General features: G+C 48.4%; 1 protein-coding gene across 3 annotated transcripts in view; it reads left to right on the top strand.

The window, feature by feature from the left end:
• The window catches only part of LOC124061603 (carbohydrate sulfotransferase 8-like), a 41,185-nt gene extending 26,974 nt beyond the window's left edge, over positions 1 to 14,211 (top strand). For 2 of the 3 annotated variants that reach the window (XM_046393622.1, XM_046393621.1), the window contains 2 exons: positions 11,192 to 11,232; positions 11,770 to 14,211. In XM_046393622.1, coding sequence (XP_046249578.1) covers positions 11,848 to 12,816 — 969 coding nt within the window. In that variant the 5' untranslated portion in view covers positions 11,192 to 11,232; positions 11,770 to 11,847 and the 3' untranslated portion in view covers positions 12,817 to 14,211. Of the gene's footprint in view, positions 1 to 11,191; positions 11,347 to 11,769 lie in introns of those variants that run through there. The other variant, XM_046393623.1, reaches the window with a different exon arrangement.
• Positions 14,212 to 14,618: the final 407 nt, after the last annotated feature.

Genomic DNA, 14,618 nt, shown 5'->3' with positions numbered 1-14,618 from the left:
ACAAGCCCACACACACACACACACACACACACACACAGCTGAGATCATGTTGTGATGTCCTCACATCTCAGCGATTCTCGGGGTGTGATCCATTAGTCTCACTCGTATCTGGAGTGCAGCACATTATCTCCTGCTGCAATAAAAAGCTCGCCTGCAGCTTTAATTCTCTTTTCCACCTGAAGCCCGAATTTAATTCATATGAAGTCATTTTGTCATGAGTGTAAAAAAAACAAAACAGGAGGTGCATGTGAAGAGTGTTTTTTCGTCTCAGCTCATATGAGCTCATGTTTATTACTGCGCAGTCGTCTGCGGGCTCGTGGGAGGCACATCATAAATCCAGGTGTATTTTTAGATCCTTACCTCACTTCTGTGCTGCTCTTCTTAATACGATGTGAACCTTTGAATAATCTCCTTTAATCAGAGCAGATATGACACGGACACTAATTAACAGAGCTTATTATAGTCGTCTATTAGCACTCAGAGTCCATCCTGTCTCTCTACGCTGTAGATGTGTTGATCTCAGGGTGAGTTATCACACGGAGACTAAAGCTCCTCATGCTGGATAGCTCTGATTATAAATATGAGACATGATATTATTACCGAAACGTAAATGACACGTTTGTGTATTTTGTCTTTCGGTCACATCATTCACAAATAACCATCAAGAAACCTGCTAGCTTAGCAACATAAAGGCTACAGATAACGCACACAGATACTAAAGGCAAAGCAGACTGTCTGATTAGCACACACTCAGAGTGTCTCTGTGGTCCTGTACTTAATTCTTGTTCTCAAAGTAGCAGCCGGTCACATCAGCTGAATAATTTCCATCATTGAAATAATGACAGGAAAAGTGTGAAGGTTCACTGAGGTCGATCGGTGATTCGCACACAACAGCGTCACATGTGGACCACATGTGGACCACCTGTGCTGGACTTAAAGGCTCCGGACCTTCGATTCTCAGTCCTTCACTACAAACGGACTGAGACGTGCTCATTATCTGCTGTCACCTGATCGAACAAACCCAGCTGAGGTTGACTCAGCTGCAGGTAATGAGTAAACAGTTTGAACCTCAGTTGATCTGAGGTGGCTGGAGAAAGTGTGTCAGGTTAGTTTCCACCAGCAGGAGGCCGAATGTATTCAGATCTGTGATTGCTCTCCTCCTGGTTTTGATTACCTGCTGTGCAACAAGCTCCATCCACACCTGAGCAGATGAGTCCTGCTGATGATTTATTCATCAGGTTGTCCTCTGAAGCAGCAGCAGCAGCTCAATGCCGGCATCATGTTGCTTGTCGTCGCCTTGAACCGATGCAGCCTCAACCACAGCGGCATGAATAACACAGCAGCCTGATGAATAATACAGGAAGCAGCTGTGTGTGTGTGTGTGTGTGTGCTGCTAGCATTGTGGGGACGTAAGTCTGTTAACACACTCACAGTGTGGGGACTCGCCTTCCTTCTGGGGACAATATGAGTCCACACAACATACATTGTTAAATTCAAGCTGAAGACTTGGCTTATGCATTTATGTGAGTGTTGGTATCAAGGCCAATCAAAAAAACCACTTGAGACAGTTTCCCTACACGCCGCTAAAATACCACAATGGACTGCGGGGCTGGAACGGCGTCCTGTTGACCCCGACAGAACCGCACTACAGAAGCTGTGTCTGAGACAAACAGGCCGTAGCTTCATGAATGACAAACTGAAGTGAGCGCTGACCACATCAGCGCGTCTTCTCATACTAAAGTCACTGTCACTGGCTGCTCAGCGCGACTGTGAAACCTTGTGGCAGTGCCGTCCATCTGTCCCCTCAGTCACAGACAGCTGCTGTCATGTGGTGCTGGTTAAACCACGAGGACAAATCTGCACTGAAAGCAGCAGGAGGAGAACTAGTTAGCTGTTAGCCGTTAGCTGTTAGCAGCTGGTGAGCAGCAGAGTCCTGCAGTGTGTTAATCAGAGGATCATGAAGCCTCTGAACTGCAGTTTCATGTGACAACACAACAACTTTACAGTAAACACACGTACTGAAGTACTTTGTAGTAGTAGTTTGTACATTTGACCAAACTTGTGTCCTGTTGATTTTTTTTCTTCTTCCTGATTGGATCATCCTTAATTTATACTGCGGTGTGATGAAAACATTGATACATAGATGGATAGATGGAAAGACACTTTAATCATCCCCGAGGGAAATTATACAGCTATATACAGCTGCAGACAGAAATGATTATGTTCATTATCGATTAGTCTGCTGAATATTTTCTTGATCGGTTGTTTGGTCTAAAAACATGAAACCTGTCCAGTAAGAGTCCAAAGTGACCTCCTCAGATGTCCAAAACACAGAAAAGATTCACATCTGGAACCAGAACCCGAAAGTGTTCTGATTAGTTGATTAGCTGATTGATTTTCTGTGGAACTTATTGATTATGAACTTGCAGCTGTTGCAGCTCTGCGTCGAAGCAGACTCACAGTGCAGACACAGCAGGGCTTTGAGCTAAATGCTAACATCAGCACATGTTAAACAGATGTAGAAATGAGGCTTGTTTTCACAGCTGCAGACAGTACATGGCAGCTCTTCTCACTCAGGACATTTCCCATTTGAATGTCTTTTATTTCGGACCAGAGGGAAGTGAAGTGTCGATGGGTGCCGATGTGTGACGGCTCTGTGGCTCGAGTCTGAGCGACCGGCTGTGGGGACGCAGCACGTGTTTGCTTTAGTTGGAGATCAACATGGTGAAGCAGCAGGTGCAGCAGGACAGCAGGAGGGGCTGAATCATGCTTGTGTAAAGCATCAGCAGGCAGCACTGTGAGGTCTACGAGGAGTCTTTGCTGGGACTCCATTGAGAGAAGTGTTGATCAGGAGGGAGTTTCCTGCCTGTAATGAGTTTTTTGAAGCGTCTCGCCTGTCCTCCTGTCCAGCTGTGGATGGAGGTTCAGTCCTCAGTCTGTTTGATGTGCTAATGTACAGTTCACGCTCGTCTGACCGTCAGGAGCGATTTGGGCTTCAGCGTTTCACTCGAGGACACTTTGACATGTGGACAGGAGGAGCCTGGGATCGAAGCACCAACCCTGATCCTTTCACTCGCTCATACTGAGGATGTCATCCAGCACAGATACTCTTCAGGCTGCTTCACAAACGTCTTCCTCGTCGTCTCCTTCACACTTCAGCTGGCTGAAAAAGGCTGCACCTTACAAGAGGGACGAGGCAAAATATCAACCAATCAGGTTGAAAAGTTGACCTGGTGATGGCGCTAGATGGAAGGTCAGAGGAACACTGAAGTCTTCAGAGTTCAGCCTGAGGGGAGCATGAATTTCATCACAAACCATCCAGTTGTTGTTGTTGAGATGTTTCAGCCTGGATGACAGTGGGGAACAGACAGACAGGCAGGCAGGCAGACAGACAGACAGACAGACAGTCATTAGAGCTGTGAGTTGATGATTCAGTTCAGTTTATAGTCTGTCTTTGAACCAATCAAATGTCAAACATCAAACTCAACAAGGAGCTGTTGGTAGTTCACTGACCTTATCAGGAGTCTCTTTGATGCAGAGGACAAAAGTTCATCATAATTAGTCCCTTTGAAGGAGGAGGACGTTGGGGTAAAGGGGTGAGGAGAGGGTGAGGGGGTGAGGAGGGAGATGAAGCTGATGACGAAGTCAGTGAAGACGCTCCAGCTGACGTGTGAGCACTGACAGAAATTGGTGAGGAGCCCCAGAGACTGACGGAGGTGAAGGTCTGTTAACCTGTAGAGTTCTGGAGGGGGGAGGGGGTGAGCAGGGTTTGATGGGGGAGGAACGTTTCCAACCCGTCGGGAGAAACCTCCCCTCTCTGTTAATCTTTTATTGATGTTCAGCTGATGAATATTTGAAGGTGAGCTGGTTGAGAAGCCGTCCTGTCGCACTTTCGCTGTGCAGAAGGATTCACATGGAACACGGCAGCCCAGCAGAGTACATTTACTCAAGTACCAGTGAGTTATTAGTACATTTACTCAAGTACCAGTGAGTTATTAGTACATTTACTCAAGTACCAGTGAGTTATTAGTACATTTACTCAAGTAAAAGATCTGATGTGTTGCTCCATCACAGCCAGTCCCAGTACACAGTGCTGAGTTTATTAATATCATTCACAGCTCTGTGTCACGCACACGTCTTTTGTGCTGATATTTTCCACTCGTTCGACACAAATTCACGTCCGTTTGTTTCTTTGCATCGACTTGACGTGTAATCTTGCCATGAAAAACTGTAATTTGCTTCCTGTTTGAACACACCATTACACCGAACTGTGCTTTTTATTTATTGATTGGTTTATTGTTTACAGTGATTGTGGAGAGATGACAGGAAATGACACGTAACCAAAGTTCCTGTTGGACTGAAGCTGCTGCAGTCTGACATTCGGAGGTTCAGTGTAAAAATATAAATACAGTTTACATTCATTGTTCATGAATTATAAATGAAAATGTTCCTGCTTTTCAAGTGTGAATATTTTCTGACAGTCAAAACACGACATCCGAATGAATGAACTTAGACGTGACGAGGAGTGAATTCATGGCTCTACAACATGATTAAAATAATGTTTCATCGCAGCTTTAACATTCAAAGTTTTTCTGCTGTCTGAATGGACAGTAAATCTACAAGAGAAGTCACGTTTAAATGAACAAAGCAGACGTGTGGTTTAAGTTCGTATGTTTATTACTGAAGGTGATTCTGCAGTTTTTGGTCTAAAAAACAATTCTGAGAAACAATAAATTCACACAAACACACTGAGAGTCGAGCGCATTTCAGAGGATTGGAGGACTTTCAGCCGTAATCCGGTGCGCATGCCGGGTGAACGCACTAATGCAAAACCTCTGCTCAAGATTTGAATATTTGTCTCCGTTTAATCTGACTGTGGAATTTAAAATCCTTTGGCGGTGGAAACAAAAACCTCCCACAAGGTTAGATGTGGACTGTGTGATGAAGCAGAAAGGAACAGCTGAGGATTCATCACTAAACACCTTATTTCTGCTGGCTGATGAAAAAGCAGCAAAGCACAGCAGCCGAGCTCAGCTGATCTGAAGCCAGCGGACGAAGATGGTGTTTGGAAGTTGATGATGGACCGTTTGTAACGTCTGTAAGATTTATGATCGGAAAGATTTTTACTCAGTGGTTCCAGCTGAACTGTCTGTTAAATGAATGTTCTGTCTGCTGACTCCTCATGAAAAACAATGTGAAGACCAACATGAGCGCAGGCCTGCAGTGCCTCGTCCTCACCACAGGGTGGCGACTGTAACACACGAGCTGCAGCAGCCCACACGGCCTCCCTGCACTTCCTCTGCAGGCTGTCGGAGATCTGGTAGTGCAGCCAGCAGCAGACCTGGAGGCTTGAGTTACCAGGGAAGACGTTTGAGAGCTGAACATGAGGCCTCTAGACTGTCCCTCTGCTCCTGCTCTTCAAGTTTCAGTGAGCTCGCCTCGTAGTCTAACATGGCCGGTTGGCCCACACGCCACACAAGTCAAAGACACGACGGCAACACACGCACACAGAGAGAGACGCCACATCACCTCTGGATCTTACGCTGGCTTCACTGAGCGTGTCGTCTCCGCTCTGCAGAGGACAGAGAGACCCCGCTGGGCCCCCTTCATCCAGCCTGTGTCTGTAGAAGTGAAATGAACCTGAATGTGACGGACGCCTTGGTTCAGCTCTGCCTCACACACAGTCACACTACAGCTGGTTTATGATTCATCAAACACAGACGTCACTTCGCCGTGCAGCAGCGTCCATACAAAATGTCCCCGTTTAACGTCTCCGCCATCACAGCCAAACACGGATTTCTGAGTGGACTTACAGACGTACAGAGCTGTGCTGGATCACACTTCATCTTAAGATACTTCACACTTACATATGCATTTAATATATGTATGCACATATATATGTAGTTAATATATATATATATAAATATATATATCTGACTTGCCGCACTTGTATTTATAATATATGTGCGCAGGTAGTTAATCTCTACAGATCTGCTCTGGCTGATGATTATTTATGAAAGCTTAAACCAATGGCAGCTGAGTTTCATCTCTGCGTGTGCTGATCCGTGCTGTGGATACACACACTCACACACACACACACACTGTTTACACTCACTGCTGAGTCCGTCTGCAGCCGCTTGCGTCCGCCTGATGACTTGACAGAGCGAGTTGCTTCTGATTTGACGGACACGTGGAGTCCGTCTCTTTGCTCCGTGCTCGCTGTCACGTGATTTGTCTGCTGTGCAAAGGTAGGAAGCTGCCTGATTACAGACAGGACGAATGGTTTTAATGAGAGTAGGAGGACTTCAGGCGCGTCGGGCTGAACACATCCAGCGTCCTTCAGCTTTGTGAGCATTTCTGGAAACGCCGTCACGAAGTGAGGTTGAATGCAGCTCGTTTAGCTGATCCGAGCTTTTCATTTGACGGCGACAGCACGAGGCCTCCTCTCTCCACGTGGCGTCATTAGCGCGCCGCACTGCGGGGTCAGCGCGGCCTCAGCTGTGCTGCGGTGCCGCTGACGGGATCGGCCGCAGCAGGTGCTGAGCTCGGCGAAACTGCGGCATGCTGGGTAATTAATTAGAGTCCCGTGGGAGGCGGCGCCACCGGCGGCCGCGGTCAGGAGTCAGTAAACACACCTGCTGCGGCTCTGAGGCTCAGCTGCTGTTCGGCTAAAGTTAGCACTTCTCTGAGTTGGAAAAGTTGTGCAGCAGCAGTTTGTGGAGTCGCTGAGGCCGGAGAGCAGAGCAGGTCAGCGTTACGGACAAAACAACGTGCTGCTCCGGGAGCTCCGGGAGGAGGTCTGACCTGCAGCCCCCAGTCCGCTGCTGGGACGTCGTGACGATGCTGAGTCAGCAAAGGGACCGGTCGTTCGCTTCCGTTCGTTTGAACACAACCCGGACTGGATGTTATATCCTGGACATACTGAAGTGGTTTTTACTGAACCACTTCAGCAGTTTATTCGTTCATTTCAGCTTGTCATTTGAAATGTTTGTCCGTTCCAGTTTTTCAGATTAGTTGAGAAGCTTTACTGTCTCTCCACGTCCGTCTGGCAACAGCAGAAGTACATGAACATGTCTCAGGTCAACATAAACTACTACAACTAAACACACACACACGCTGAGATGCAACCATGAGCTCATCACATGACGGAAGCAGAAAGCCACCCGTGATGTCAGAGGTGCATCACTAAGTGCTTAATGTGGCGCCGTTCAGACCAGCCGGAGTCTGAAGATGTTCAGCTCCTCCAGAGTCAAACCGTGTTTCAGTGTTTGCAGCCCCCCCACCCCATGACCTCCACACCCCCACCCTCAGCACCATCTGTGGTGGAGTAAAATGTCTCAGAGGCTCAGGACAAACAATCAGACTGAGACACAGCACACACACGTGTACAGATACACACAGATATGCATGAGAAGGTCCATACGTGCAGACTGGAGGAGGACCAGGAAACCAGTTTCACTTTAACTGTGAGACTGAAGAAACGGCTGAACGTCTGGCCGGCTTCATCGCTGCATCATCACCATGAGGCTGACGAAGCGATGAAGCTGGTGAACGTGTGGCGTCCGGGTGGTGATGTGGAGGAGCACATAACAACAGGACGAATGTGTGACGAAGAGGGAGAATCGTGTTTAAACACTCAGCAGCAGGACGATCGGCTAACGACCCGCCACCGTGCGAGACAACATGGACGAAATGTCAAGTTAACAGGAAGGGGAAAAGTCACCTGTTTTAAATGTTTAACAGCAACCTGCTTTTGTTTCTGCTGCTTTAACGTTTTACCAAATAAAATAAAGCCTCACACAGCCGTGGAACACTGAAGCTCACACAGCTGCTGCTCACAGTTCACTGTCCCGTGAAACTTCAGTACATTTCAGCCTTAACACACACACACACACACACACACTCACACACACACACACTGTCAGCCTGACTTGGCTGCGGTCTGAGTTCAGTCCGTCAGCAGCAGCAGGATCTGGCATCTAATCAATGGTGGACGACCTCCGTGTAGGTCAGTGTTTTATGAAGACACACACACACACACACACTCCAGAGTGTGAAGTCACATTTCAAATTTGATTTGGGAGAGAAGGAGGTCAGACAGGAAGAATAAATGACTACGGGTCGAACACCAATAAACCCGCCGACACACCACACCCCTGTGAAACATCACGCCGCGTCTTCCGGTGCTTTGTGTGCGGGACTCGTTTTAGCGCGGACGCTCGTGTGGTTGTCGGCCGTCCGCCGCAGCAGACGAAAAGAACTCGTGGAGACGTGTCATGTAGAAGCTTTCAGTCCCGTAACACCAGGGTGAAATTGGCTGTGACAGTCCGAGGAAGAAAACATTTGAGTTCAGTCTGCACAGTGCGGACGACCACCAGCAGGAATCATCGTCTGCCTGTTGACGAGAAGTCAGCAAACCATCTGTGACTTCCTGCGCTGTCGTCACACGCAACACATGAAGCTGGTAAAGTGGAAAACCCGACAGGAAGCAGACAGCACCCAGACACTGGAGTGAAGGGCCCCCGCCCCCGCTCGGCCCACACTTGGCCCCCATTCAGCCTCCGCTTGGCCCCCTGCTTGGCTCCCCGCTTGGCCCCCATTCACCCCTACTCAACCCCTACTCAGCCCCCCTCTCGGCTCCTGCACGGCCCCACTCAGCCTCTGCCTGGCCCCTCGCTCGGCCCCCACTCAGCCTTCGCCTGGCCCCCGCTCGGCTCCTGCACGGCCCCCAGCTCGGCCCCCACTTGGCCCCACTCAGCCTCCGCCTGGCCCCTGGTCGGCTCCTGTTAACAGGATTGTGCCATTTTTCTCATTAGCTGCAGTTACTTTGATTTTTACAGACAAATTATTAAACCATCTTATAACATATTACAAATTATTGAAGGTTGCCATCTGAAAATGGATTTACTTTTGATACTTTGTGTACCTTTTCTCCAGCAGGAATGAGTGCAGGACTTTTACTTCTAATGAAGTATTTCTACACAGTTGGTAGTTGTTGTTGTGAGTACCTCGTCCACCTCTGGATTTGTCTTTGCATGTGTGTCTGATGTACTCGACATGTACAAACCTGTGAGTTGGCAGTGTTTAATATTTATTATGTTTTCAGGCTGCTGCTGCGGAGACAGATTTGATAAACAGGATGTGTGTGTGTGTGTGTGTGTCTTTGAAGCTCCTGGCTCAGTGCAGCCTTTGATGAAGGGTGTGTTTGGTTTTTGTGCCTGTGTGTGCAGGAGGTGGGTGGACCGGCTCCCTGTTCCCGTCAGGTTCACCCGTCTGCTTCCTGATCGGACGGGTGAACTCTGAACTCAGAACATTTGCTTTCACTTTACATGTTCCTCATACAACAATCGAGATCTAAAGAGTAAATAAAACCGTTTTGAACTCCTTTACTGCAGTCCAAGTATAAATACTCCTGGTAAAATACTAATGAAAATTGTTCAGTCAGTTTTTTTTATCATAAACTACGGTGGTTGTTGCTCTCAGAAGTGCATTTTCTTGTTAATTATCGAGCGTCTGCTGCCTTCATGTGACTGATGAGTTTAGTATTGTGTACAGGATCACTACTGCACAGACTCTGGCTCCAAATGATGTCACCAGGACAAGATGGCAGCGCTCACATGTGGGATATTTTAGCTTCACTTTTAGACAGCGGGAGGAAGCGGAGACGTGTCGGCCATCTTTACGTGTGTCGGTGGTACCGACAGGTGATCTAGCGAAGATGCTCTTGTCTTACCTGGACAAACGGATTGGATCTCCACAGAGGGTTTTGTGCTCAGGTGTTTGAAGGGATGTGGTTAAATTCATCGTGCTGTTGATTTCAGCTGATCTTGAGCTGAACACAGAAAATCTGAACCTCCTGCTGCAGTTTTCTTTGTGTTCGAGCTGCCACTCGTTGGATCAGTCGCACGTTTGCTCTGAGTTGTGTGTCTGACGGTGAGGTGCAGTCTGGGTAACAAATAACCAGGAGCTGGATGCCGCTAACCTTCAGTGTCAGGAAGCTGCTGAGAGGCCATCTGGTGTGTGTGTGTGTGTGTGTGCGTGTGTGTGCTTCCTATTTAAGATTCAGTCATGCTGCCAGAGTTATTTAGAGCTTTGTTTGCCTCCTGTTGACTGCTGTCAACAGTCAGCTTTGCTTTGTCTGACTGTCAGATATGTTCAGCACAAAGTCACACACTTTACAGGAAGGAGGTTTCCTTCAAAATAAAGGCGGGTTCAGCCTCCATGATATCAGCCTGATGACGGCCTGACCTGACTGATGGGAGTGTGGCAGTTGATGGTTTTATCTTGTGCCGTGGATCATAGCGGACCCGCCTCATCTGGACGCTTCACAGAAGTTGAGTTTGTGATGCTGACCAATAGGAGGCCAGAGTGCTCCTCACCTGTAAACACAGTGAAGTGAAGGAGGAACAATGCTTTTGTTATTGGAAGCTGAAACTGTGAAAATGTGGACGAGCATCCATTTAAAGTGAAGCTTTAAACCTGCATTCTCTCTAAAGTCCAGCAGGGGGCGACATCACTGGTTTCAAAAAGAATTGAGATTGTGATTATGAGAAAATGAGCCGACTTCTCAGTTGATTTATGGTCTCAGTAAAGCGTTTCCTGATGGCTTCACAGTCTCAGTCTCTGGTCTCATGTCTTCCTCACTACAGCGTGTTGTTCATTTTGTAAATCAGGGTCTCATTTCGAGTCAAACAGACCATAAAGCGGGAGGTGTCTTGAATTTCCCTCGGGATCAATAAAGTATCTATCTGTCTGTCTATCTGTGCTTTGGGGTGGGGCTGTCTTGTTTGTTACCTTTATTAAGAATGTGTGCAGACAGGAAGAAGAGGGTTGTGTTCACTGAGCCCTGATTGACCCTAAAGGTTTTTTTAATCACTTTTCTTCATTTGTGAGATGTTTTGTTTCATTGCAGTACATCAGGCTGATTTAATTGTTGCTGCCAATAACCTGTTGACTTCCTGTTTATAGACACTTTGTTGTGTATTTTGTTCAGATTGTAGTATAAATATCCCTTTTGTCTAACTGGTTTAGTAATGTGGCGTCTTTCTGCTGCTGCTGCTGCTGATATTTGATGTAAATGTTGCTTCAGATGTTGTGGTACGAGTTATTCTGCAGAAGGTCACGCTGGCTCCAGATCAGTTGTCCTGTCCTGAATGTCTCATGTGTTGTTTTTCTCTGTGTTTCTCTCCAGGCGTGAACGTGCCGGTGGCTCCCAGGTGGCCCGTAGAGAAGGTGAGCCAACCTGCAGCTCGAGCACACAGTGTGAAGGCAGGGAGACAGTGACCCCTGCTGGACAGAGAGAGCACTACAGCACATTCACACTGAACATGTCAGGACGAGCTCCTCGTAGGTTTCAGTACATGATACCGTTTGTTTACTGATCTCAGACCATGTTTGTATGTTAACTCCACACAGCCGTACAGAGCTTCCAGATCACACACACACACACACACACACACACACACACACAGACAGAGACAGGAGTTCTTCGTCAGTCTCAGATATCTCACCCTGCACCTCCATCACACACATCACCTGCACACAGCCGGTCACAGCTACAAACTGGAGATGGAAGATAGATGACAGTCACATGACTTTCTGCGTGCATCATTGTTAAAACCTTGAATATAAACAAATGTTTTCTAAGGATGTTTTAATCTTTCAAAGCAGAGTGTGTGTGAGAGAACACTTCATCTCTCTACAGTAAATGTGTTTAATGATTAAGTTAGTTTCTGTCATGTTTTCACGTTGTGTCTGCGTGTGTTGCAGGATCTGGTCGCAGTCAGCTCAGCAGCCGCACAGCAGACTGGAGACGTCGCTGCCGCCTCGTCTGACTCGTCTTCGCTGATGCTTGATGACTCGCCAGTCGGCTCCAAACAGCCGGTCACCAAACGGCACAGGAAGCTCCTCCTGAAGACCAGCTTTGCAGCTTCTAGCGCTCCTGCTGGTGGAGAGCAGAAACGACGCCTGAAGCAGCAGCAGCGGCTGGCGAAGGCGCAGGAGTCGCGACGCCGCCTGCTGGCCGACGTTTGTGCCAAATACCAGCCGGGCGTCACCGAGCAGCGAGTCTCCCGGCGGCAGGTGTCCCGGGTTTACGTGGAGGACCGGTCGAAGCTGCTGTACTGCGAGGTGCCCAAAGCTGGCTGCTCCAACTGGAAGCGGGTGCTGATGGTGTTGGGTGGCAGCGCCACCTCCACACGGGACATTCCTCACGACGCAGCACACTACGCCAACAACCTGCGGCGGCTGGAGAGCTACGACCACGCTGACATCGCCGACAGACTCCACTCCTACACCAAAGTGCTGTTTGTCAGGGAGCCTTTTGAGCGTCTGGTGTCTGCGTTTCGGGACAAGTTTGAGAGCCCAAACTCGTACTACCACCCCGTGTTCGGACGGCCGATCATCTCCAGGTACCGCACCAACGCCACGCGTACCGCCCTGCGCACCGGCGCCGGCGTCACCTTCAGGGAGTTCGTCCAGTATCTGCTGGACGTACGTCGGCCGGTGGGGATGGACATCCACTGGGAGCCGGTCAGCCAGCTGTGCAACCCCTGCCTCCTCAGGTACAACTTCATCGGGAAGTTTGAGAGTCTGGAGGAGGAAGCCAACTTCCTGCTGCAAAGCATCGGTGCGCCGAGGAACCTCACCTTCCCCGACTTCAAGGACAGGAACCCCCGCGCAGAGCGGACTTCCTCCAAAATCACCCAGAGATACTTTGCTCAGCTGAACTCCACAGAGAGGCAGAAGGCCTTCGACTTCTACTACATGGATTATCTGATGTTTAACTACCCCAAACCCTTCAAAGACCTGCACTGAGCGGGTGAACCATCCTCCACAGCTGAACCTCTGAACTCAGTCGGCTGTCGGCTTGTTTACCCACAATGCAGCTGGCCTGACGGGAACATGGCCGCAGGAACGAGTGGATGTGCGTCGCCGAGAACAAACCCCTGATGAGATCCTGCGGGCTTTAAATGTGCACTGACTGCTTTGTTTGTCGTTAACAGAGTGCAGGTCGTCACTGCCCTGAACACCAGCTCTGAGCCACCGTTTGGTCACCACTCTGTTCCTGAGCTGAACCAAACACACCTGGTCTGACCAGGATGTACCTGACCACAATTTTCATCTTCCATCTAACGCAGAAACTCAAACCATCAAATTGAACATCTGCAGGTGTTTGTGGTGGATCACTAACGTGATCCCTCCTGAAAGCGTCTAAATTAATGTTTAAAGGTGGCGACTGGCTCTGCGGACACGAGTCTGTCGCCAGGTGTTGCTCTTCCGGTCAGCTGTTCACAGTGAGAAACAATTTTGATTGGTCAGCTCCACATGACTCAGCGAAACATCTTTACGCCTTTTGTTCTGTCGTAGCCTTCAGTCACGCAGCCATAACGACTTCTGTGAAGTTCGGCTTCAGTTCACTGATCTCAGATCGCGTCTGATTCTTTCTTTCAGTGGGGACGTCTGTCCTCAGAAAAACACCTGGACAGCAGAGAGACGGGTAACCGTCTTCTCCTCTTTACAGCTAACACACAACAACCACAGCCATCAGACAAGTGAGGAGACAGACAGGTGAGCAGACAGACAGGTGAGGACTGAGACAGACAGGGGAGCACTGAGACAGACGGGTGAGAAGTGAGATAGACAGGTGAGGACTGAGACAGACAGGGGAGCACTGAGACAGACGGGTGAGGAGTGAGATAGACAGGTGAGGACTGAGACAGACAGGGGAGCACTGAGACAGACGGGTGAGGAGTGAGATAGACAGGTGAGGACTGAGACAGACAGGGGAGCACTGAGACAGACAGGTGAGCACTGAGACAGACAGGTGAGGAGCAGTTTTCAGGTGTGTCAGTGTTGAAGCTGTGGGGAGTTCGGGGACGTCTGAATGTGTCCTTCGGTGGACGTCACCGAGCGGCTGCAGACTGCAGGTTTGTGTGGACACAGTGTGGACAGGATTTGAATGTGGACGTAGTTTATATGAATTATATTCTCTGCATAGGCTTGTTGTTTGTGTCCTGCTTGTCTGTAAGACGATGAGACCCGGGGTCCAACTAAAATGAAACTTCCTGCCTTTGTGAGAGTCGAGTGTCCTCGACTCTGCTGGTCTGGCATCAGACCTGGAAGCCTTAACACTGCCATTTCACCTGATGCTTTATGGATGTTGGTTGTTGAAAGTGTCGCCGTGGTAACAAATAAATGTGTGAGAGTCTTGTTAACGACGTCTGCTTTTATCCAGGAACACCAACACGTCTTCACGTTTCACTGCAGGAAGTGAACAACGCGAAGGCTTTGATTTGCCAGATGAAACTCACCTGTCTGTAAACTTACGGTACGTAACAACGAAACACGTAGTCTGATGTTGTGAAGTACTGTGATCGGGCTTACATTATGAAAAATAATAATTACTGATCCTTTGGGTTTCTTTGGTTAGGAGCATCTGGTAAAGCAAAGTCAATAAAATATTAATTCAAATGTATTTAAAACTCTAAAGTAAGAAATAAGAAACCTTTAATAGTCTCTAAATGTAAATCTTTAGTATGACATTTAAAAAGGTTCAGTAATTCCCCAAAGCTGCTGCTCACACACAGGAGGACACTGCATTTGTTTGGGACTATTTT

Source organism: Scatophagus argus, chromosome 7 (assembly GCF_020382885.2).
Source record: "Scatophagus argus isolate fScaArg1 chromosome 7, fScaArg1.pri, whole genome shotgun sequence".
Classification (NCBI taxonomy): Eukaryota; Metazoa; Chordata; class Actinopteri; family Scatophagidae; genus Scatophagus; species Scatophagus argus.
The sequence above is the reverse complement of the archived record's forward strand: the minus strand, read 5'-3'. Positions and strand labels throughout refer to the sequence as shown.